A 26,964-nucleotide genomic window follows, 5' to 3' on the forward strand; every position below is an offset into this window, starting at 1 on the left:
TGACTCCCGCGTTCCTTGCTTTAGGTGCTGGGATGGGAAGAGAGCCAAGGGATTGTGGCTACCAAGTGTTGTTCTACAAGGTGGTATCCTGTCCAAAGAGGAGCACCTCTGTCTTTTCAGAGTCTAATTTCAGACAGTGGAAACTCCTCCAGTTGACTATTGCACTCATGCACTTGTTAAACCGAGAAGCCACTTCTTCAACATTGTTGATTATTGATTCTACAATTCTTGTATCATCAGCGTAGGAAACAATGGACAAGCTGTACGATCTTATAAGTTCCAAAAGAGGAGCCACATATATATTAAATAATGTGGGACTTAATTAAGACCCTTGCAGGACACCACAGGGTAAGATGAAAATTGTGGAGCCAAGGTTTTCCATGTTGACCGTCTGCTCCCTGTCATCCAGAAAGGAGCAGAGTAACTTAAAGGCAGAACTTTGGATACCTATTTCTGTCAGTTGGTGTTTCAATTATTCGTGACTCACCATGCTGAAGGCTGCAGATAGGTCAAAGAGGACCAATGCAGCCTTACATCCCTTGTCCAAGATGTCCCTAATATCCTCTGAAACTGCTACCAGCTCATTGTCGGGCCTGTGGGCTTTCCTATACCCAAACTGGGCTTTGCCTAGACTTCTGACTACTGTGTATGCCAGTTATTTTTTCCACCCTGGTGTTACATCCTATTTGCCAAACAGTTAATTGTCTTTTGCAACATTGTACACTGTTACAATGTGATGCATATATTAAAAATAATATCTTGTTTTGATATAGCGCTTAACGCCATGGCATTACCTATGTTTTTTACTGTTGTAAATATCATCAAACCTGATAGGAAGAAAGTCTATTTTAGCTCTGATGGAATTATAGTTTGGGACTTTCAGATCATACAAATCTATGTCAAAAGCACTTAGCTTGCTGAGCCTCCTTGCTGCTGTTCTTTGGTCTGACTAGGTATAGCAAATACTTAATTTGTTGCGTTCAGTTCCAATGGTAACCATTAACAAAAATGGGGTAGCCCAAAAGGTCTAAGACCTGGGTATAATACAATATTGAAAACCATTGGTCTTCAACCATTACTTTCACTAAAACTGAATTAATCAGTACATAATCAATATTTCCACATGGTTACGACAATTTTCCATTTCCTGCACGCTCTCTTTGGGCAACCTATAAAGCTTCTAATGCAGAGATAGTTGAAAACATAATGAATTAAAGTTGTCCTGGACTTTTTAATTATTGCTGTTGCAATTTGCTCTTTTGTACGATTTGGCACATTGAATGTTTGAGGTTGATCTGAGAGACATACCTCGTAACCATGTGGAAATATTGATTATGTACTGATTAATTCAGTTTTAGTGAAAGTAATGGTTGAAGACCAATGTTTTTCAATATTCAGTTCCAATGGAGCCTAACCTGTCTCATTGTTGCTCTCAGGGTTGGTCTGCTTTTAAATTGAGCTCAGGAAGATAGTGGTGTGATCCTTCTGCTCTGTACTATCGTTTCTGAATTACATTCTAACGACCACTACTCAATCACAGATCCATGGGGTTGAAGTCCAGAACCTTCCAAGACCCTAAGGATGTGCTGTAAGAAAGCTTGAAGTCTCATTTAGAACTACATTTTCCAAACTTGTTGATAGCTAGCTTATACAACAGAAACCAAAACTGTCCTTTGAGTGTGCCCATGAATACAAATTGTGCACTCAGATTGTTTCACTCAGCAGTAGGTGCCTTATCTAGTTGCCATCAAGCATGGTTCTGACGTGTTGTCTAAACGTTTTACAACACAGCATTGCCTGTTTAATGCTATGCAGTTATATGCAGTAAATTAATGTGTGCAGTAGCAGTACAGCTATCCCTGCCTCCTGGCGTCTTCCTGATCTGATAATGGTCCAGGTCTTGGCAAAATGTTAAATGGAACTGAAACCTGAAATCGAGAGTGCAAAGCTTGGGCTCTAAAGTACCACAATCAAGAAAATAAGGGAGACAAACCTTCATTTAACGTATAGGTTTAAGATAAGCTTGCATACTCCATACCACTCCATTCTGTCTGTTTCTTCAAAGAATATAGGCCGTGTTGAAGACATGTGATTTAACTATAGATTTTGAATACAATACAAACTGCATTACTTGACTCTGAAGATATGCTTTGAGTTTGGACTCAAATCATATGATGCACAAAGGTACATATAACACAATTGGGAAGTATAATACATATTTAAGTGGGAAAATGAAGATGCTTTAAAGTCACATTGTTCAGTTATTTAGGCATACAAGTATACAAATTAAACAACCATGCAAAAGACACAAAGTGTATAGGTGGGGTTGATACTTCTCCTACGCACATAGGTGTCTCTACGCTGTTTTGAACTGCATTAGATCATACAATATTAACAGTTGCAGTGGTCCACACATCTTCACAATTGCAAAATAGTCATCTGTCCAGTGACGTGTAGAGAAGTGATAAAATACAATCAAAATTTGAAAACAGACCCATCAATCTTGGAATCCCCCCCATCAAAGACAAAGGTGGCGGTCTAAAATTGGGTCTTTTGTTGCCAAAGGTTTGCGCCATGTCCAAGTAGGGACAACAATCCTAGTTAGGATAAATCTGATATACTACCTAAATTAATCTATGCTTGCCCCCTGGTAGCTTGGCATGGAGTAGTAAGGCTTGACTTAAGAGGCAATATGTAACGTATGTGTGCAATGCTTAAATTATAGTAACATATTGAAAACACCACAAAAAGACTCAACACCTTGAGATGTTTATTTTTCAAGATTAAGGGCCAGATGTAGGTAAATCCTATTTACCGACTCTTAAATACCTAGTCATACCGATTCGGTATTTAAGAGTAGGTAAATAGGAAGGAGGCATATGTAGGTAAATATCATTTTTAATTTACCGATTCTGTAACAGTCGGTATTTACCGATTCTGTAAATACCGAATCGGTATTTCACATTGATTCCTAAGGGCCTTGAAGCCCATAGGAATCAATGTGAAATACCGATTCGGTATTTACAGAATCGGTAAATACCGAATCCTGCAAAGGTGCAGGGGGTGTCACTTTGACACCCTCTAGCACCCCAAGTACAGGCTTGTGTGACATGTGGCACACATACATGCCCTAAGGGCATGTCTGTGTGTCACATTGCACATGTATGCACACCTGAATTCGGTATTTTACCACACAATAGGATTGTGTGGTAAAATACCGACTCTTAAGGGCCTGTGGCACTCTTAGGAGTGTTACCTACATATGGATTTAAAGAATCTGTATATTTACCGATTCTATAAAATACCGAAGTGGTAAATTTACCGAATCGGTAAATATACAGATTCTGTAAATAACGACCCACCTACATCTCAAAAGCCAAATACCCTCGGTAACGGCCGAAATCGGCCGGTACCGACTGGTATTTGGCTACCTACATCTGGCCCTAGATCCCGAAACAGTGCTTAGGCTTCAATAGTGCTAAAAGACTACTTGAGGTCGATGTAGACCAAGGTGCAATCAAAGTGCAGGACAACCGCGATGGTTAGCCAGGTGGCTACAGCACTCAAGCAGGACCTGCTGAAAAAGTGCCTTGGATGGAGCAAGCGTCTGCGTCGAAGACTCAATGCTTCAGTTCCAATCTACGCAGTTGGGTCAGTGCGCAGAAGTCGGGTCCTGTGTCATCGCAGGCGCTGCATCATTGTCAAGACTCACAATTGGGACCTGGGATCGGCCCTGCATTGTCATCGAACCTTGCAGTCAGAACCTTGGATTGGCACTGCGTCGGCTTAGAAGGTGCAGCATCAGTCCGATTGGCGCAGAGGTGATGGTGCGACCATTTTAGAGCAAAATAGCTGCAGAACTGACTTCTGAGACCCAGGACTGGATGGGCAGCTCAGGCAAGGGAGGACTCATAGATGGCAGAGGACAGAAGCTGAAGCAGAGTTGAAGTATGTCTTTGATGGCAATGAGACTTCGAAACAGGGGACAAGCCCCTGGAGAAACTTGGGTTCAAGGATTTAGAGGTCCAGTCCTTCTCATTCCCAGGCAAGAAGCAGAAGGCAAACACAGCAAAGCAGGTAGCACAGTGGCAGTCCCTCCTACAGCACAATAATCAGGCAGCAGCCCAACACAGCAACACAGTTAGCAAAGTGGCAGTTCCTCCTGAACTCAGCAGCTTTTATTCCAGGCAGAATGTCCTTGGCTCCAGCAAAGTTCTGTTTTGCAGGTGTCAGGGATTCAGTACTTATACCCAAATGTGCCTTTGAAGTGGGGGGGACTTCAAAGAGGCCTTTGAAGATCACATGGTCCCTGCCTTTCTTGCCATGGCTCCAGACACACTACAGGGGAGTATGAAGCTCTTTATGTTGGGACAGGCCCTGCCCTTTCCAGGTGCAAGTGTCAGCTCTTCCCTCCCAATCTACCTCAGGAAGCCCCATCAGCCTGATGATTGGCCTCAGGATGCTGATGTCAAACCCCTGCTTTCTTCGTGTGACTGTCTAGAGGGAATGCACAAAGCCCAGCTGCCACCCAATCCAGACATGTCTTCAGAAACAGGTGGAGACAAAGAGTGGTTAAAGTAAGAAAATGCAAACTTTCTAAAAGAATAAATGAAAATGGAAACTCAGCTGGGATGCACTCAATGTTAATTGAAAGTAGCCAAATTAAACTAATTTTACATGCGGTAATTATCTCAAGTGTGCACCCTGTGAGGGGGCTCTTCTCAGCAACCTGATTCAAAAGAGGAAAAAAGAACTAGGATAAGTGTCCTAGACACTGGGTGCACTGCCACAAATCACTATAAAGGTGTGAACAATGCAAACAACAAAATGTGAGACGTATTTATCACAGTTGATTTCAACTTAAACCCATGAACATGAAAATGAATCAATGTACACAGTTCATTCAATGAATTCAATGATGACATAAGATGATGCAGTCAACACAATTATTCCCAATGCATTGCGGGCATTACAAAAGCCCTTCATCAGGGGAATCTGTAAACAACAATGTCAAAAATAGTCGTATGTATGACTTGCAAATACCAACATTAAGTATGAAAAGAAAAGCTCAAACATGTGCAGGACATTTGATCAATGAACTAAGTACAGAGAGGAACTTTACATGTGTGACCTTTTCCAAGACTGGAGTACTGCATCATCTTATGGCATCATTGAATTCAGCTCATTTTGAAGAATATCATTGCTCCTGCACCATTTGAAAATCAAACAGATTGAGCAACAGTCAATGTTTTTATTGTTTGGATTATGAACTGTGTTCATTGATTCATTTTCATGTTCATGTGTATACGTTGTGATCAACTGTGATAAATATGTCCCACATTTTGTTGCTTGCATTGTTCACACTTTTATAGTGATTTGTGGTAGTACACCTGGTGTCTAGGACACTTATCTTTGTTCTTTTTTCCAACTTTCTAGAAGAGGCATTCTCAGGTTTACAATTTAAAATCTGACTTCAGCATAAGTTGTGATTTTAAATGATGAGTCCAGAGACACCAAACACCTATCTTTTTCTAATTGGAAAATACACTTAAAAGATGTTTTGAGTTAATCCCAGTGTTCGCCTATGGGACAGATAGGGTTGTAGGTGTAAAACACAAATTTAGAAAATTATACTACCAGGAAATGTAAAACTCAAAGGTACATGTCCTACTTTTTAAATATGCTGCACCCTGTCCATTGGGCAGCCTTGGGGCCTACCTAAGTGGTAACTTCTATGTAATAAAAGAGAAGGTTTGAGCCTGGTAATTAGTTTAAACTGCACACATAGGCTCTGCAGTGGCAGCCCTGAACCTTGTTTAGAGGGCTACTGAAGTGGATGACACAATCAGTGCTTCAGGCACACTACTAGCATTTAATGTACAGGCCTAGGCACGTACTTTAGCACTTGTTAGCAGTGATAAAGTTCCTAGAATCCTAAAGCCAGCAAAAATGAAGTAAGCAAAACAGGAGGTCAGAAGGCAAAAAGTTAGGGAAACCACACCAAGGATGCCATGTCTAACAATGAGCTGGAAACTAGATTTGGTGGTCTATGTGAGATCCTTCTGGGTGGAAGACACGTCTGTTCTCCAGCTGTACACAAGAAAAATGGTGTTATAACACTGGGAAAACTAATTTGTTATCGCTGCAGAGACAGATGTTGAAGGGAGACAGGTTATCACATGTTTAAATAAATATGGGATGACAATTACATAATCAATATTTATGCCCCGAAATCTGATGATCCTGAATTCTGAGGAAGCCCTAGAAAGAAAATGAAAAATATCCCTCCTGTCGTCATTATCACAATAGGGGGCAAACTCAAATCTCTATGTGGAGCATTTTACCGACAGACTTGTGAGATGCAGATTCAGGCCTTGAAAACTTCATATATTTACGACAAAAGTCTATAAAAAGGTTCACCTCAAAGACCTATGCAACATCCACAAAACTTTAGAGAGCAATATGGCAGCACAGCAACATATTGTCTCCTCAGCCATAGCATGATTGTTGTGGCAGAGAGGAATATGACCATCCACCGGGAGCTTGTTATGGCTCATCAGTGTTCTCCACAACAACCATAGTTTTTCTTTTCATTTGGTGTCGTCCTGTTTCCTGGTAAGACTATTTTTTGTTGGTTGGTCATGTTCACTTTTGGGAAAAAAAATAACAACTTTGAGAATAAAAAAAAAGAAGGAAAACAAACCTTTTCACTAAATATCTCAAAAGATAAAGAGCTTGTATCAATATTAATCATATTTTTTCAGGTATCAGCAATAAAAAATTGCAATGCATATAGAGAAGAATGGTTAGTATAAGGTAAGTAACACATGAGTCTTATGGTCACTTCATAGTAGATGATAAGCTAATGATATACTACGACAGTGAAATCTAATTGTATTTAGAGTGAAGTGCACCGTTGTAGAGTGGAGTGGCATACAATGGAGTGCAATGTCGTCGAGTAGTGTGACGTTTAGTAAAGTGTAGTCGATATGAGTGGAGAAGACTTAGCTACGATCTGAGCCACTTTCTAAAAATATAGGAAAAGACATGGCTGAATGTGAATAAGGATGTCAGTTTTACCTGCAATTGTAAAAGGGGGTTGGGAGTATGGCCCATCATGGCAAGGGCATCACTATTGGTGGGAAAAGATTACTTATGCCCTCTGTTTTGATGGGAAAGAAGTCATACAACTTATTACAGAGTCTAAGAAAAATCTATTATGGGGGATGGAAGGCAATTGGGATTTCTAAACTCTTTTACAACTTTGATAGTTGATTTTTTAGTTTTAGGTGGTGTGCTAAACCTATGCTCTGGCAATTGGCAGAGAGAAATGCTTTCTTGTAGATCTTCAGCTCGGATTTATACTTCGCTTTGATCCAAACATCTTCATTTCTGCAGCAGAGGTGCTCTGTTGTCTTGCAGCTCAATTCCAGGGATTCTAGTCATAGCTTGAAGAACCCATGCATGGGTCCATGCATGAAGCAAGGTCTTCTCTTGGAGAGGTCTCTACTCTACGTCTAGACAGAAAATGATGACTAAATTGCTTAGACAATAGAAGGCAAGTGATATTACTACAGTTAGAATGACACAGTGAAAGGGGAAATTTTTCATCCAGCTGCAGCAAATGGGATGGGTAGGAGAAAGTGAAAGTTTTGCAAATGATCTACAATATGAGTGGGTACTATCTGGCCTCTACAGAAGCTGGATTATAGATAAAGAACTGAGTAGACACCGGAAGGCTGTTTTTCAGTTCAGCCCATGGATTAAAGTCTCCCAGCAAACTATAGTGGAAACATTGACAGCAGAAGAGAATAGACAATTAGTAAGTTAATCTTCAAAGGAGGATGAAGGGCTTTGAATGTGACACAGGAGAAACACAATAGAATACTCATATTGGAGGAGGGCTGAATGGAGAAAAGAAGCATTTTTTGTCATGTCAAATGCATTTCCTGGAACCCAGACAACCTTTAAAGAATCATGAAACCAAACTGTGGCAACTTTTCTTAAAGATGATTTGAATTTGAATGAAGTATTGTATAACCACGTTAAAGTAAAGTGTGATATATGGTGCCAAGAAGGGCTGCAGCTAGGATTCTGTGATTACTACCAGATCCAGTTGCAACTCAATAGTACGTTTGGGGAGTTGCATAGAATGAGTAATAGGTGAAAAATTCAAGTTCAGTAATGTGCTATTAATATCAGTGGAGGTCCTCTTACCTGCTTAAAAAAATAATGAGTCATAGGAGGCTGGGCACAACTGTCAGTGGAAGTGAGTAGAAGTAAGTCAACCATGTTTACAATGCTGAAAAAAAGAGATCCTTTGTTGGGGAAAGAACGATGAAGCATAGTCTGCGTTCCACACTGTTCTATCACATGCGAGTGCAGACAGACTTAATTTTGGTGCTTGTGAACACAATATCCCACAGAACTGACCTTACTATTCTCAGAACATGATCTGAATGATACCATGGCAGGGAATAGGAAGAGGTGTGGCGCCGCGGCCAGGGCGACTGACTCCGGAATCTGGGGATCACGGTTCGATCCCCAGCACCGGCGGCAGATTAGCCCAGCACCATGTGACTCTGGGCAATAGCTTGCTTAATCTTCCTGACGGCCCTCAGCGCCTAGAGACCCTTACGGGTGATTGTGCGCTTTACAAATGTGGATTTACTTTACATTTACTTTACATGAACTTCCTATGGGAATATTAGTTTTATAAGTAACAAATGAGAATGGGTAGTCTCCTTTTGAAACAGGTATTAGGTGCCTTGGATTTAGGTAATAATCATAGTGTGTATCAAGGTTATCCTTTACCTAAGGAAAACATAGCTGGCTGTGAATTAATATTCACATACATGCCTTACACAGTAGGACGGCCATCAAGGGCTATGGTTATCTATTGTGAGCTTTATTTCAGAAAGTATTACAAATCGTGAATCGAGTTGTGACCTCATAACAGGTAAATCACAGTGAACTCTTAACAAATTCTAATAGCATTATGTTTGTGCTTATATAATAGTATGATGGTATAGTTGACTATAGTTGACTTTAGTTTGATAAAACAAATTAAGCTTGAGTCCCATCAATAATATGTATTTATTTGTTCCTGAATGCATTTGTAGTGTATCTGCAAACGACGTGCTAGCAATCAACTGAAGCGTTGGATACTGCTCTCCTTATCAACTCATTAGTAGCATTGTTCATATTAGGATCTTGTTTAATAGGGTATTTTGGTGAGGTACAAGTTGTAGATGAGTTCATCTCAACTCAGTCTTCAGCAGAGTGTGATCTAATATGCAACGCTCAGCAAGAGGACCTATCAGGAAAACAGAAAGAACACTGTGATGGAAAATGTTTAACTTTTTTATAATGTCAAGCTCTACCACAGTAACTCTCTATGCCCTATGGTGTAAAACTACTCTCTCGGCTCCCATGTTAATTGACTTCTACTTGCTGAGGCTGCGGTTGTGTACTGCTTTGAATAAACACTCTCAAGGGGGATCACTTCTCCTTCCGGCGTGTGTGAGGTTAGTTCATTTTGGCTGCATCCACCTGAAAGTCACTTGTTCGTTGATAAATTAAAACTTAAAGTGATAAATTAAAACTTAAAGTTAAGGATCAGGGACGCAGACTGAAATGGGAAAGCATAATCCCGGAACCCTTTGTACAAGAGGTACTCTCTGAGGCTGAGGATGAGGTCGGTGTGTGTCTATCCAGTGAATTCAATGATAGGGAGGTGATCCTTGCATTTGGTACCATATGCAGCAAGATAAACTGTAGGCTTTCTGTGACCTCTAAACCTAGATTGATGCCTACTAAAAGATGGTTTGATCACAGATGCTCAAAAGCACATTCGGCACTGCTCAATGCTTTAAAAACTGTGCCCAAGAATTGCGAACTTATCACCACTAGTAGAGCCCTGTATAAAAAGGCCATCTCAGATAGGAAAAAACAGATTAAAGACGAAGCCTGGACGCAACTTTCTGATCCAGCAATATTAAAAAATAGTGGAGAATTTTGGAAGATTGTCAACCAACCTCTATTTACAGGGGAGGAAAATTCCCCCCTTGAAACTAACATCCCCGACGAAGGTTGGATTAAACACTTTAGTGACATCTATTCGGGCTATACTAATGAAAAACCCAGGGAGCAGGAGGTTGATTCCAATACCATAGGGAACCAACTGCACATTGAAGTTAAGGATGTATTACATGCTATAGACTGCACCCTGAAGAAAAAGGCGCCAGGACCCGATGGTGTTCCTGCTGACGCCTTTAAATGCTTCCCTAACTTTTGGTCAAGATTACTTTGCAGGGTCTTTAACGCCTTAAACCATGATAATATTCCCGAAACATGGAAGACATCTATAATTATCCCTGTCTTCAAAAAGGGAAATAGGCAGGATCCTGCATGTTATAGACCAATCTCTCTGATTGATTCTTCAGTCAAGATATTGGGGAGAGTTATATTAGCAAAACTGAATGAGTGGGTCACAGAGAATAGTATTTTGACAAATGTGCAATATGGTTTTAGACCTAAAAGAAGTACCCTGGACCAATGTCTTAATCTCCACTTGCTGATCGAAAAATATACTAGGGCCAAGGAGGGGTCCATGTACCTAGGTTTCATGGACCTCTCCTCTGCCTTTGATTTGGTTAACAGATCGAAGTTATGGTCAAAATTACTTGAAATGGGCCTGGATAGGACTATAGTTAATTTATTGGCTGACCTCCATTCTGGCCTCACTGCAAAAATTAGAGTTTCGTCGAGTGGAAGGTGTACCGACGCTTTTGCTTCTGAAAAAGGAGTCAGACAGGGGTGCATATTGGCACCCCTGTTGTTCACATTATATGTGAACGCGTTGGAGCCTGCTCTTAGGGGCGTGACCCGCGACATTCCGCGTGCGGGGGAACAGGGGGTTCCTGTTCTCCTCTACGCGGATGACGCGGTTCTTCTGGCGCGCACCGGGGTGGGGCTTCAACGACTCCTGGATGCTTTTAACTCTTTCATGGGTTCACTTGACCTGAAAATAAACGCTAAAAAATCTCAGGTTATGCTTATGGGCAGGGCTGCTAGGAGACCTTTTCACAAAATCTTTCTTTGCGGACAGGAAAAGCTTGTTCGCGTAACCTCCTTTCCCTATTTAGGGATTACCTTTGATGAAAAGGGTAACTGGGGTCCCCATGTTAATAATAGAGTAACCATGTTGGCTAGGACATCTGCAGCCCTTCAGGGGCTCTCTAAAAAAACTTGGGGGAAGGCCAATTGCAGCTGTTATCAAAATCTATAAGGCCAAATGTATCTCAGTGGCATCATATGGTAGCTCATTATGGGGATATAGGGGAGTGGAACCTTTACAGATAATAGAAAACACATTTTTTAGATCTGTTCTTGGCGTCCCACAGTCAACCCCGTCTTACACTGTCCATTTGGAATTGGGGGAAAGCTACATCACAGACCTGGTAAAAATAGCACCTTTAGTTGCTTGGTTAAGGTTGTGGCTCAATAAAGAAATTCCCCTAAACCATATCATATTGAGAGACTGCTTGTCTTTGGACAAAGCTAATAACATTAGGTGGCTGACTTACATTAAGGAAACTTTTTTGAGGTTGGGAAGGCCCGAGCTTTATACTGTAACTGATTCTATAACACCTAAAGATATTGTGTTTGTAAAACATGCAATGAAGGAGCTCCTATCCCTGGAGAGGGAAGAATCTGAACTGAAAAAACCCAGTGTCAGGGCCAGTTTAATACTGTCCATACCTAATGGCCCAGAAGGTTACTTGAATATTGTTACTCATCCATACCACAGGATTATTTTAACTCGTTTTCGTTTTAATTTGATACATTTTAATCTTGGTTTTTATCCTGTATGGAGTACCCCAGAAAAGGCGCCACCATGTTCTTGCGACCATTTCTCTGAACAAAACACTATGCACTTTGTAATGTTCTGCAGCCATTATATTGATGCTCGGAGAATGTTCCTTGTGTCTATACTCAAGGAAGCTGGATTTATTCTAGTTAAACCTGCTCTTATCTTTTTACAATTGTTACAGACTCCCAGGATTATGTTTCATGTGGCTAGTTTTCTGGTGAGGGCTATTAGGAGCAGGAACAATAGATTAAAGAATGTGTCTACCTCCCTCTGTAGCACGGATTGCGCACTTTGATTAGGCTATTTGTAATTAGATTGGGACTGCAATTATAAAAACCATTGTATCAGGGACATTGGTGTTGGTAATGATTACCCTCTGGGGTTTTTATTTGTAATCCTTTTTCTTTTTAAGCTTGTTGCACATCAGCACTTTGCATTTTATAGTTCATACCTGATATGAACTGTATTATGGTCTATGATGATTTTTATCTTGTTGTATTTTAATTGTTTTTAATGTACGAATTTTTTGTATTTGTCTTAATGTAACATGTATTTTGCCATTGTCTTTGTATGATATTAAGTTATCGCAATAAAGTATTTTGACTGACTGACACTTGTTCGTCCCCACCTGCTGGTCTGGGATCCTGAACTAACTTCAGGAGAGTTTGCACACTTGGAAGAAGAGCAAAGTGTGCTTTTTGAAGGGCATAGGAGTGGTTAACGAAGGAAAGGATTCTGGGTGTTTGAGGGAGAAGAGTGATTTCAGGAGTTCGGTTAAGAGTTGCCCAGAACTTCAGATGATAAGTGACAGGAGGCAGCAATGAATGGAGCCTTTGACAACAGGAGTGAGTGTAATGACTACACTTGAACTCATGCAGGTGAGAAGTAATTTTATTTGAATTCTCAACTAGACATAAGAAATTGACGAACCACCGGGAGATAATCCACAACATCCAACTGCTCTACGGTGCCGTTAAGCATTTGAAAACTAATACAACAGTTTAGCTGACATACGTAAATTAGGTTCTACACTTTCCTCGCGGACCCTCTCGAGCACGAGAGTCCCACAAGGAAAAGACAGAGCACTACAGTCAGGTGTCCAGGCTAAGACTGCGACAGGAGCGGTGCCGGGTAAAGAGAGATAAAGTGACTATAGTCCTTAAAAGAGAATGTGGCAAGTGGTAAAAAGGCAGCTGTACATTGAAAAGGTGGGGTCCCTATCAGGCTCAGCGATGCAGCTAGAGTGCTTTGTGTTTTGTAGACTTGAGGAGTGGGATGGTCGGGGACTGCACGAGTGCTGCTGAGCTTGGCAGGGGCAGGCTGTATATCCGAAGGGGTAGATTTTGTCTCCAGATTTCATAACATAAAGTGCTAGAATAATTCAAACTTGATAAACAAAAATCCTTTCTTTCCTCAAGAATGAACCGGATTGGTTAGTCAGCTTGTATCAAAATGGTGTATCTACCAATGAGTGTCTTCAACAAACATAACATATTTATCTATACGTGCAAGTACCGACGGCTTAAATTTTATTTCATCATTGCTGGACCATGTTTTTTAAACCAAATTTACTAGCTAAAAGGGAACAATGAAAATATTGCTTAATTTGCTGATTATTTCATGATAGTATGAAAATTAAGTAAATGCACACAACAAATATTTAAGATAGAGAATAGACTCTAGTCGTGAAAAAAACCAGAAACGTACTGGCAGAGGTTCATGCCTCCACCTGGGCATACTTTTCAATTGTTTTAGTATTTGCAAACATTTCCATAAGTATTGCAGGCACAGATTTCCAGGCATATATAGGGAATGCCATTTGATTGTTCGTGAAGACTCTGATTCTCTTTGTGCAGAGTCCTCAATTGCAGAGAACTCTGAACAGGGTAAATGGAGCCTTTTCTGCAAATACACTTTTTGTTGTTGTTTCTGCACGGTGAAAAAAATATTTCTGTGGAGAAAGCCTTTCCCCTGTATCCCGACCAAACAGGAGGGTGATCCGTTCCCCTTCATTTAGGACTTAACGAAACCTTGTAAATCGAGTCCAATATATTCATCACTATATAGTACATTATTTTAAAGGCATGTTGTGAAAAATATGTTATATATGCAATTTTTACATTCTCTTTACATTGTCTTTTGTTTAGAAATTTGATACACTCGTGGGTGAGAGAGGTGCCCAGCTGAGTGGAGGCCAGAAGCAGAGAATAGCCATTGCCCGGGCATTGGTCCGAAACCCTAAAATTTTGTTGCTTGATGAAGCCACCTCTGCCCTTGACACCGAAAGTGAATCAGTAGTTCAAGCCGCACTTGAAAAGGTAAGGAATCTTTCACCTATGTAGGATCTTTTGGAATCAGACAGGAATTGCCTTAAACTTGCTGTCCATTGCCATTTATAACTGTGGTCTGTGTTTATTCTCTGCTCAGTGTCCAGAGAACCACTGTTCTCTCTCTTGCTAAATATTGACAATACAATGGCACATATTCTACATAAGCCCCATCTGGTATGTAGGAAGGTATGAAGTCCAGATTTACACTAATTCTGATTGAAAGAAATGTGGTTAACAAAATTAAGCATTGGATCTATTTAACATTGTACTTACTATCTTAAGGGTCTCTTGGTGAACAACACTGGGGTCATTTAAAACTGAAGGAATAATGTTAAAAGAGAAAATGGGCAAATGAGGAAAATGTTTATGAAAACAAAGAAAAAGTCTGAGTAGTATCCATATGAAGTGGGCCACGATGATCTTAAAAGTGAAAAGGAATAGTTTGTTAAAAAACTGACATGCATAAGAATTACGCTGAGATTTTTGCTTATATGAGTGGATAATGATAAACTGGCTTGATCTTTAATCGTAAGGTTCTCGCATTATTTTGGTAACTCAGTTAGAGCTGCAATTTTATATTAGTATGACACTGTTAAGATGCACTAGTCATATGCTTGGTGCCACTAATCTACCAAAGCCACATATTTATTAGGTCTGCGTTAGTCAATACTTTTTCGTTATAGTAAAATTACATAAATAATGTACTTACCTATAGGCGCTTTACGCTAGCTCTCTACATTTATCTGACTGTTGTTTAGTCACTAACATTTTTATTCCACCCACTACAGCATACAGCATGGGGTAAAGTGTCTATCCACTTCAGTCATTGGCTAACATCACTATGATTGATGGCATTCTGCTCTTTCACATGGAGCACATCCTCACACTAAGTAGCTATTTCAGTGCCAAGGACTACCATGTGTTTTTGAGATCAAAAAAACGAAATTTGCTTTTAGCGTGTCCAGCAGCTCCTCCACTAATTTCTTTTGACAAAAAACATTACAAAGCAAGTGTTGACAAATTCACAAACCTGGCAGCAACTGTCAGACCTATTGACATTGCAAATGCTTGCTTATATTTTGAATTTGTGATGGGGAAGGGAGTGCCCGTAGAGAAAGGTATACGTACGCTTTTTACGTTTCGCTTAATGGTGGTTATGCCATTCATTTAGACTGCTGTACTCCACACAGTACTGCAAATCCATAGCTTTTGGCTTTGGCACCAGCACCACTGGGCTGGCTTAATGGCTAAGCAAACACTTAATCATCAGCAGGTCCAACATCTTTGCTATTTCTGTCTTGACGCACTCTTGGTGTTGATTAGACATACAATAAGTCTGGATTTTCACAGAAACATTGTCTACTGTGTCTGTGTCATAGACACAGACTGGTGTTGACCCTGGAGTCAGTGGGAATAAGTGGGCAAACTTCCCCAAGAATGCCTTCTACTCTCTCTGTTGATCACGCATTAACTCAGGGGCTAGGGTATCCCCTCCGCAGTCCCATCCTGCCAGGCACTGTGCAGCAAGTCAGAAAGAGGCTCACTGTCTTCCTCACACGTTGTACGATGTTACAACGCATGCTTTTACCATGCATACCTTTGCCAAGCATTTTGTTCCAACACATGCATTTACCACTCATCTGCCTTTACCATGCATGACTTTACAGCGCAGTTAGGTATGAATAAGGTAAGTGATATACATATGGCTAATCCTATGCTTAAAGACTTTACTGTATGAATGGCAAAAGGCTTTGTCCCTTTCTAGCTCAGCATAGATGGAACTGTGCTAATCCTATGCTTTAAAACATTGGTAGAAAAACAGACATTTGACGTGAGCAGATTCAGAGCGTCGCTGGTGTTGAAGGGTACTCTATATAAGAGCTGCTCGCTCTCCTCCTAAATTTGGGAACTTCCCAGAGGTCTCTAATCCCTATTTGCGCATATATATTTATAGCACTTGTCAAGCACTTCGGGAAACTGACATCGAGAAAGGCAGATTGCCGAAACTCGTCTGTCAGTGCGGGGGGTCTGTGCACTAATAAATAACTTCTATGAAGGACCTGCGAGTGCTGTCCTAATTACATTACATTACTGGAATTGCCATACGTGTAGAACAATATATATATATATCTATCCTTATCTCCTGGGGCCTCAGTTTCCCTTAAGTCCTATCAACACCGGTGCTCGTCCAGGAGAGGCATCCCTGCACCATATAAACGTTGCAACTTCCTGACTCAGAGGAAATGACATGCACTTGAGATGGGTTGCAGATTCATTGTGATTTATTCCAAAATCTTGAAATGCTACTCAAACAGCATACAGTATGGAAAAATGAGCCTCCATGTTTCGGCATGACACGCACCTTGCTCACAGGTAATGTGCTCAAACATTCATGCATGTTAAATAGTGAAACAGACATAAAAGAAAGCAACATAGAAAATGGTCAGACAGGCTTACAAAGTCACACATAATCATGGCTGCCATTTTACCCTCATTTTGATGAATGTAAACATCAATGAACAACTGGATAGAAAAATCCAACTTGGTCCCAATCGTGATGATTTCACATGCCTGATAATATCATTACTTGATTCTGAATTAAGACTTAATAATGATAAGCACATTTCATAATTTATGACAATTCATATGAAAACTTTACACTGGTGGTAGAGATTTATCAAACCATGTTTGATATTTCACATGGCACACGAAAAATAAAGCACGCCATGGCGTCCGGTCCGACTGTATAGATTGGGCTCAGCAATACCGTACCCGGGTAGATGAGTCATGTGTCAGCGGCGCTAATTGTATACGCCCAGTGTCACAGCCTCTCACCTTGAGCGGCTTAACCCATGCTTCTCTAACATAATAATATGGCTGAGCTATATCACAATTCAGCCCTAGAGGGCACAATACCCTGACATGATAACAGTTAGCATCTCTCCGTAGTCAGTATTAAGACAGGACTGAAATTGCAGTTGAGTCCTAGATAGCACTGTGCCTAAGAGTTTGGCAATAACAAACGCTCAACGATAGAATCTCTCTAATATATAGATGAATAGATAAGTAGGTACATCACCCAGTAACCATACAAAACAAATGAAACATGTGGAAATGAATCCTCGAGCAACAAGATGGTTAAGGATGTCTTGCATCAATAATTCATGACTTTTCTACATCAGGTGGTCATTCATATTTGGTACTGGGTTCATGACAGTTCTAAATATCTCCTGCCACGACCTCATTGCTAGGCGGCGAGGAAAAGTGAGGTAGCTCTGCGTAGATGCCAGCTTGCAGGTGCATTATAAATAACATATACAATGTTTATATATAACTAGCTTAACCGTCGTGCGTTGCTGCGATCTCAGAAGAAAGGAAATTTAAGGAAACTTGTTATGATAACATTCAATTTACATTGTGTCATTTTTATTGAAACTTATTCATTTTAATATGGAAAAACATTTTAAAGTGTTGTTTTAATTCTGTTTATTTATTCAAGTGCTTGTGGATACGCTGTATTTTTTGTTTTTCTGTCTGGTGCGTACACGAATAAATCAGAAGGTTTTCCGACGCGTAAGCTGGCCACATACAGTTGTCCATGTGAGAAGCACAGATTCTCCAAATCTAGTCCACACACTTGCAGCGATTGTCCTTGTGCTTTGTTGATGGTAATTGCAAAAGCGAGTTACACCGGAAACTGTAAACGTTCAGTATTGGAAAGATTATTTAACAATTTTTTTTTGTTTGTTTTTTGCCAGAAACCTTTGTGGGAGTGTACTCAACAACTTTTAACACATTTTTTATTTATTTATTATTTTTTTGCCAGAAACCCTCGCGGTTGTGTACTCAACAACTTCGCAAAGTTTCATGCCAATCGGATGAATGGTGTAGTAATGCATAAAGTACAAACAGACAGACAGACATACATTCATTTTTATATATATAGATATATATATATATATATGTGTGTGTATTACACATTGATTTTTGGGGGGAGACCCCCAAACCCCCATTTTTTAAAATATTGTTATTAATTTTCATTGGGGGGGTGTGGGTAAACCCTCATACTCCCCCTTTACTAATTACCCTTAGCACCCTATGCCCCTACCCAAATCGCTAAAAATACCCTTACAACCCAATACTCTTACCCAACCCTAAACCCTAAAAAACCCTTACAACCAAACAACCTTACCCACCCCTAAACCCTAAAAATACCTTTACCACTCAATACCCTTATCTTGCACTGCGCAATCTCTTGTGAGGTAAGGCTTAAGACAGTTCACATGAAACACCTACCTGAGTTCTCTTGTGGTACCTCTGTCAACCAAGTGGTTCACATCAGGTGTTTTCTGCACTACTTTGGAGAGTCCACATCATTTATCTTCTAAAGCCCAGGACAACTGGGCTTTAGCATTACCATCTCCTCACCTTCTTGGTACTGAGTCAGTTTCGGCTTCTGGTCTCATTCCTTTATCCATGCTAGCCCTTGGCTAATCTGAAGGTTTTCCTCTGCCTGATCAATGTATTTCGTCATCAAACTCCTGAGGCCAATCACATAGTCAAAAACCTGTGGTGGTTCCAGAGTTTCTTCCCTGTCTAAACTCGACTCACTTCTGAGGCAAATAAGAGACTTGGGGCCATATGTATCAAGCTAATTAGCATTCGCAAAGGCCGAAATTCTGCGAATTTCGGCCTTTGCGAATGCTAATATGATAAATGGTATGTATCAAACATGTTTGATGCAAAATAAGGAATAGCAAAATTTGCTATTCCTTATTTTGCGATTGCACTTAAGGAATCGCAAATTTTGCGATTCCTTAAATGCAATGTATCAAACAAAAAATATTCAAAAAATGCCATTAAGGATTCGCAAATTACCACCAACTTCTAGTTGGTGATAAGTTGCGAACTCTTTTCAAAAAGCTTTTTTCCAAAACACCAAATGTGCCATATGACGCCCATACATGCCCTTAGGGCATGTATGTACGCCATATGCCCCCAAATTTCATTTTCAGGGGTGCAGCAGGGTGTTCTTGAGACACCCCTGCACCCTTGAAAAATTCCTAATTTGCGATTAGCAAATTGCTACTCGCAAATTGCCCCTTCATTCCTATGGGCCTCCTGGCCCATTGAAATGAATGGGTAATTTGCGATTAGCAATTTGCTAATCGCAAATTAGGAATGGTAAGGAATCGCTATTAAAAAGCGATTTTGTACATACATACCGTTTTGCGAATTCCAAATAGCGATTCCTTGAAATTCGCTATTTGGAATTCGCAAAACAGAACTATGATACATATGGCCCTTGGCAGGGTAAGATCCCACTTCCTCCTGAGGTTCCAAAAGGCCTAAACTCTAATCCCTTCTCTGGAATCCCTTGGTAGGCAAATAAGAGACTTGGCAGGAGAAGATATCACTTCCTTCTAAGATTCTCTGGTGGATATCCTATCATGCTCTCGGAGGTTTTGTTGAACCTGCTCCACTTACCCATTGGTTTGTGGATAGTCAACTGTGGATAAGATGAAGTAGGAATAGATTAAGTTGGCTCTCTGGTTGGATAATAGAGTCTTTGGAAATACAACTCTAGAAAAGATCTCTAGGAGCCCCCTAACTACCACCTTTGCTGTGATGTGCCTCAGGGATACTGCCTCTGGATGTATGGTTACATGATCCACCACAACCAAGAATTGTTCCTTCTTTTGAAAAGTGTTTCACTGTTCAGTTGCACAGATATACTGTTGGAGAGAAGGCAGTCCTATAGTGGTACAAATCGAAAGTTGCTGCCCAAAAGTATAATTAAGAATGATAAACAAAGTCTTGTGATAAAAGGCTTTTCCAAGGAAGTAGCCCCAACAACAGTATAATAAACTTGGATAAAACACACTCATATAGTGCATAGATATGCCTCATTAAGAAGGATCTGTAGCAGGTGGAATTAAGTTTTCACATTAATGATGTAAAATATTCGACACTTAAGAGCCTGTCTCCATCGTACAATGGAGTGATATATTTTTTTGTACTTTCTGTCTGCGTAATATAAGGGACACAAAAGCCAGAGCCAGTGTGGCAGGTGAAAAGTATGTCCGGTTTTACGTCTGATATAGAACATCAGTAGTCAATTAGATGTTGTGAGATATTTTTAATTTATGGAAGACAATTATTTTGTTTCTTCTGGAAGAATGTGGATCCTATAAATCTTCCCCACTGAAACGCATAGACAAAATATTGTGACATGATCTACGGGCAATGGACATTATTGCACGATAATCAATAATTAATATGTTTGATGAATGCTCAGTAACATAGTAGAAGTGTATACGTTGAACGACAGATTGACTCTTCTTATACAATTCTTCCATTTCTCAGATGTGCAATATATTTACATATAATAGGTTTTAAAAAAGATTACATGAATTATTTGTATCCGATTTTTTTTAAGATTGAGTGAATGCGTAATTGGGATGATGACTTTTTTTATCTATACTGAGGGGAGCATCTATTGGCCTGGTTTTGATAACCCCACCCCCTGGTCTGAGGGGGTTACTCTCTATTTTCTTGATAGAGAAGCTTATGGACCTTATGCTGTATCCACTATCTGAATTTCAGACTCTTGGACAGTGTTCTAATAATGTAATTCATTCTAGATCAATGCCGAATTTTGTGGAAGCCTGCCTTCTTTTTCTAAAAACTTCCAATATCTCAGATTACCTGCTCACTGCTTCTTTACCCTTGCAGGCCAAGGATGGGTGGGTGAAGTCAGCATACCTGCGACTTGCAAGTGATCATAGTGAGCTCTTGTAAGCCCCAGTTTCTTTGAGTCCAGTGTTCGCATTTAGAGCAGTGTTCCTGTGTGACCGGCCCCTTGTTTCCAGAGTTCCTGAGCTTTTCCTATCCTTATTTCTAGAAGATTCATGGGCCTTAGCTTTTCCCAGTTCCTTTAACTGGCAGTGCCTGCAATGCTAAGTTGATTCTTGTTTACCAATCAGCACTATTTTAGTGCATTTTGTTACTTGAACAGGTCTGGTGGCTCAGTGGACAAATGCATCCACTGCAGGGGCCTGTGTTCAACCTTATTGTCACAGGTTCAAATCTCGGCAAGTCCACTCAGCCTTTCATCTGAGGTCAAAAAAATGAGTACCATTGAGTTGGGTAATAATAAACATCTGTTATTCAATGCCAAGATACCTACTGGTGAACGTGCGCTTTATAAATACACGTTATGTTCTCTCTTTCCGTAGTTACCTTTTTCCCAGTCCCTGACTTTCTTTCCCTGTTCCTTAGTTCCAGTTTCTAGTTTGTTACATTCAGATTCTTGCATTCTTAGCTTCCTTCCCCTTGTTTGGTTCTTACTTTCTTTTTGCCAAGAGTGCCCATTGTTTTCCCTTTCTTCCTATTAAGCATTCTTCCTTGCTACATCCTTGTCTAATGTGGCTGTGTAATTTAGTTCCCGACCCTTGCTTTTATGGCATTGCATGTTCCTGTTTAATCACCAGGCTTTGTAGGCACCGCTGACAGCCTAGGTGGTGTTTCTTGTCCTCCCTGATTATTTTCTTTATGTAACTTTTTTACCATTAGCAAAGGTAACACCTCTTCAGATTCTGCCTTTGTGTTGGTATTTGTAGACAGCATCTGTAACAGCAGTTGTGGCTCTGAAACGTACTGAGCTTCAGTCTTTCTGTGGTGAGCTCTTGAGTGCTTTACCCACACCCCCTCTGTGTTTTTGTTTTCTTTATCTTTATATTTAGGTGGTGCAGTAGTCAAACAATCACTGTTTTTAGCACAAATAATCAATAGACTATGTAGAAAATATTTTAAGCGCAAATAAATATTTCAGATAGTTGTAAAAGCTAATCCCACCTGATCTCTCAATCTAGCCCCAAGCAAGAAAGGTGTTACTGCTACAATCTAGTTTGACTATGGTGATAAACAGGTACAGTTTCAATCTGACAATAGCATTTCTAGGAGTAAAACAGTAATACTTAAATAGTACTCCAAGCACAATCTTCTATTTGGCCGAATAATCCCCAGATTATCTAAACAAGTCCAATAAAGTAATAAAAAAGATAAAGTGCAATTATAAATAGTGCAAAGATTTCAATAAATTGCAGGGATCACTGTGCAAACAGGCAATACTTAAAATACAGAGAAAGATCTAAAAATGTAAATACATGACTCTACTTCTCTCTTACACAATTCTCCACTCCTTTAATCAGCGGAAAAAAACGCCACAACTGTTCACATTTTTGCATTTGGTTATTCCTTGCCGCATAAACATATTCGAACTGTCGTAACATGGTCATTTTAGTTTGCCATTGACCAAATGAGGGGTATCTAGAAGTCTTCCAAATTTGTAAAAAGAGTAATATGACAATAGAGACAGTTTATGTCTGTGGTTAATGTTGTTATATTCATGTCTCGCAAATCCTGGGTGCTAGTTATCTGAATGCTGAATTGCCTCTTGAGTGCCTGTTCTTTTGAGCTCTAACTTTCTTGTTCCCTTATACAGAGCTTCCCCATTGAATCCGTTTTCTCTTCTGACCCCCTGAGTGATCTTGGGCAATTTTTTGTTCATTTTGTGTACCCTGCCACCAGTCCTTAGAGGAGTTCCTGACAGCCTTGATCCACTGTCTAACTTGTTCTGGTTTCTGCAAATAGGAATGGTCCCTGTCTCTTTATTAGATTCTGCTGGGGTCAACACAGCTGACGGTGTCCAAGCCATATAGGCTTTGGGTCCTGTTACTAAACCGGGGGCAAACAAATCATATACGAAGAGACATCCCACACCGTGCTTCTCTTACATCCATATGCCTACCATATGTACCATTTAGCTCTAACTCAACTTTGGCAATCACATTCACCATGTCCTCTCTGCTGGCTACTAAGTCAACGCAGTTAACACCTCGGAGAATCTTGTCGGGTTTCCGATACTTTCTTTCTACATAGTTTTGTGAGCTCCTAAACCCCTTAGAGCAGACACCTTCCTCTCATAGATACTAGACTCCTTTACAAACCCAGTGTTTGGGTGTTTGTGCTTCAGAGAATCTGGGCCTCTCTCCCAAATGTCTATACTAACTAGGTTAAGAGCAACAGGGCTCTCTTGGGTCCCTTACCTCATAGTTAGCATACCAGCTATGATGGATGTGGCTAGTACACAGTCTTTTGCCTGAAATATCCTACTTGTGACACTTAAAACAAATTATCACTTTGGGCCTTGAGGAACCTTCCTCTCCCCCTTTTTCCATTCTTTGTTCCTGACTAGAAACCCAACGCCTTTTTCTTTAGTGCCCTTCTGTAACCTTGGGAATTGCTCTGTCTGTCCCTTACCCTCTGATTTGGGACCAGTCTGTGAGGAGTTCCTTCCCCCCTTTGACTAGGAGCCATGCGCCTCACTTTGGTAAAGCCAGTTAGCTAGCCATTTGACAGCCGACACTGCAAATGTCCCTGGATCCTTCTTTGTCAGATTTAAAAGGTTTTGCCTAGGTAGGGTAGGGCAGTTCTCCATGAGTTGTTCTCCAACCATCAACTGGTTCATTGCATGAGAATCTGTAACCCCCATCACTCTCACCCACTCAGTCCAGTCATTTAAAACTTAGTGAATCCAAATTTCAAATGGACAACTATCCACTCACTTTCTAGTTGTAAACTTCCACAGGTACTGAGCTGGCTTCAGCCCAAATCTTCTAATCAGAGCTTCTTTCATCCACACCATTTGCTTAGTCACAGATACCCTTCTATGCATCCCTTCCAACTGCAGCAGACTCATTAGCATTGCAGTCTTAGACAGATCATTCAAAGTCTGACCCATACAAGCAAACTCAGAATTCACAAACCATTCCAACATATCTTGTCCTTCCCATACATGTGTGCAAGTTCTTTCAGGACTTTGGCAAGCACACCAGTAGCATTTGGATTGTAATTGCATTTGCCTTGGGCAACTGTCTTTGCTGCCGTCTTGAGCTTTGCCTCTAGTCAGCTGTCTTCTCCCTCTATGATTCTCTCTCCATGTCTTGCCATTCCCTCTCCCTCTTTTCCTCTGCATGGGCCCATCCCTCCTCTTTCGCCATCTTTCTGTCCTCTTGTGCCTGATGAGCTAATCATAGTGTTTCTTTCTCAAACTCCATAGCCTTTTATTCTTCTTCAGCTTTGGCTCTTTGAAGAGCCAATTGCAAATTCAGGGTCTCCGACAGACTTAGTCCTCCCAAGGGGATCATTGCTGGAGTTAGTGTCAACTCAACCCTAGAAATTGGTGGTTGTGATTGCCTTGGGTAATTTCTGGTCAGCACATTTTAGGAGCACTCATGGTGGGTTTCAGAGAGTTTGCTTATCCAACACTCCCTACCTGAGTTTGTATCAAACACACAAGGATCTTCCCATCCTTGCTTTCGGGAGTCCTCTACCTTGTATACCTCAACTGACCTCAGTACGGGGTGTCAAGGTTTATCCCTCCAACATTGTTTCCAAAATTCATGCTATGTAGGTTTTAAGGTAATAAGGTTGGACTTATTATGCAGCTGTAATGTCTTGAGATTGGCCCTTTTGGGGTCCCACCACTGCCGCCAATTGTCAGAACCCGTTCAGGAGGCAACAAAGCAGGCAGATGGTACTGGGGCACAACCATGGTGTTTGAGACCTTTTGCAACTGGTATCCCAGGGCCTACCCTACCGTTTCTCTGCACATTGAGCCAATTACAGACCTTTCCACACTTGACTCTCAGTAGTAGAGAGGATGAGAAGTCAAGGAGGTTAGTTTGGCTCAAGCTTAGTAATCAATACCATCCCTCCCGCAGCGCAATAAGATGAATCTTCAGCCCAGTGCTTCTCTTTGTATAAAGGACAAGTATTTTATTACACAGAAAAATTTAATTTTCTACACACTCAATAACGAATGAATACCTTTTTCATGGGTGCAGGCCTTTGTGATCTATGGGCCTCTGCCGTCTAGGCCTTCATCTATCTCTACTAGGTCCCCAACACCACTGGGCTCACCCTTTCCAGGTTCAGAAATTGATATAGGTCGTGCGCCCACAACACTGGATTTTTATTAGCACTCAATCGCTGGGGCCAAAGCTTGTTAGTCTCACACCAAGTTTGAAGAAGTATCAATGGGCCACATTTGATTCTCCAGTGGCAACATAATTTCACGGGCTGAAGGATGCCTACAGGCAACATGCAGTAGTCTTCTCTGAGCAGCAGCCGGCTCTGCGGTACAATGCTCGCTGTGTCACAGCAGGACCTCTTCCAGGTGCCCAGCTGCATGAAGTGGCTCACTCCTGAACTCCGGTGGGTACTGGAGTCAAAGTGCTGCGCACTACGATACTTCAGTGAGTGCTTGTCGCTTCTTTTTGAGATCGATGGCCACAAGGTCACAGATTATGATTATTCAGCAGGGGGGAAGGCAGGTGCTATATTTGGCACACAGCTCTTTGAAGCAAATCTTCATGAGGAACACCCATGACACCTTTCGGGTAACTTAATCTTCAAGTCTGGCCTGAACCAATGGCACACTTGGCAGTGGCACAGTCACGCAATTCACTTTTGGGGAACACGGGACTCCAGCAGGAGCTTTATCCCTGCTTCAGTCGAGCCTACCACACACATGGCTCAAGGTACCTGGCTCTCCAACGCAGACAACTTATGAAAGTTGCACTGCAGTATCATGAGTCCTTCGGAACAATTATTTAGCCAGTCTCTCTTGGATGAACCTTACGCCAGTGCCAATTACAGCAGTCTTTTCCAATATCGCTTCAACTACACGGTTGGCACTTCCTTTCCTCGCTTACAAACAGTATGTCTTGATGTCAGCACAATCCATTAATTCCCCCTTCAGATCAGCCTCTAAGTGATGTTCCATTACCTCTGGTGATTTGGCTGTCAGCGCGACACTAACTGAAATGAATATCCAAACAGATAGGTTGGTTCAAAAGTTTATTTTTCATAACAAGAAGGAGCAACAACAACGCTTGGAATCTCCTCCAGTCCCTCCTCCAACTTCTGACAACTGCAGTTTTACTGGGGCACCGTAGACGGAGCAAGCACAAGTTGTGCGACCTGTCACTTTCAGCAGGTTACCGAGCCCGCTGGTCCCTCGAGGAAGCCCTACTTGGGAACTGTAAGTTATAGGTACTAATGACCAGTAACAATTAAAAAGAGGGTACATCACTTACTTGCCCCTACAGGCTGCTTAATTAGCAGCCTCACATTTGCACAGGTCCTGAAGAAAGCCCCCGACCCATCTGGGTGAAAGAAGAGCTGAAACATGTCGACCACTCACACGCACAACAAGGTGCTATAGAATAGTAACATTTCTATATACGCACCGCCCTGATTTTAACCTTGCCCTATCTCCAACTGAATAAAGTTTCAAAGGTGCAGGCAATTGTAATTCACCTCACATAGCTTTGTCTTATCACTGATCACTCCTGTAATCACCAGATGGTCTACCTCCAGGTGGAGGAAAGCATAGTGTTAAAAAAAAGACCCGATGATGATGCTTTGACGTCATGTAAGAAGCGGATAATCTATCAGGTTCCGGGCCCAATGTGTCTCTAACACAGATGTGTGTTTATTATGATAAATTGTACTGTCTCTTTTAGTGTACACTCCATTACAAATTGTGCTGTCTTTTCTTGTGTATTTTACCTGTTTTGTATTATTGTTATCTTGATGAATTGTTTATAGATACATTGGGGTTTTTTCTCAGCCACGATTAAGTAGAATTTTGTCAAATTTTGTATAAATTTGAAATTCACGTAATTTCGA

The 26,964-nt window shown here is 40.9% G+C and overlaps 1 protein-coding gene across 6 annotated transcripts in view; it reads left to right on the forward strand.

Moving 5' to 3' along the window:
* The window catches only part of LOC144784606 (ATP-binding cassette sub-family B member 5-like), a 1,313,284-nt gene that overhangs the window by 1,019,970 nt on the left and 266,350 nt on the right, over positions 1–26,964 (forward strand). For all 6 annotated transcript variants that reach the window (XM_078663518.1, XM_078663516.1, XM_078663520.1 and 3 more), the window contains one exon: positions 14,023–14,193. In XM_078663518.1, coding sequence (XP_078519644.1) covers positions 14,023–14,193 — 171 coding nt within the window. The remainder of the gene's footprint in view (positions 1–14,022; positions 14,194–26,964) is intronic.

This window comes from Lissotriton helveticus, chromosome 10 (genome assembly GCF_964261635.1).
Source record: "Lissotriton helveticus chromosome 10, aLisHel1.1, whole genome shotgun sequence".
NCBI classification, from domain to species: Eukaryota; Metazoa; Chordata; class Amphibia; order Caudata; family Salamandridae; genus Lissotriton; species Lissotriton helveticus.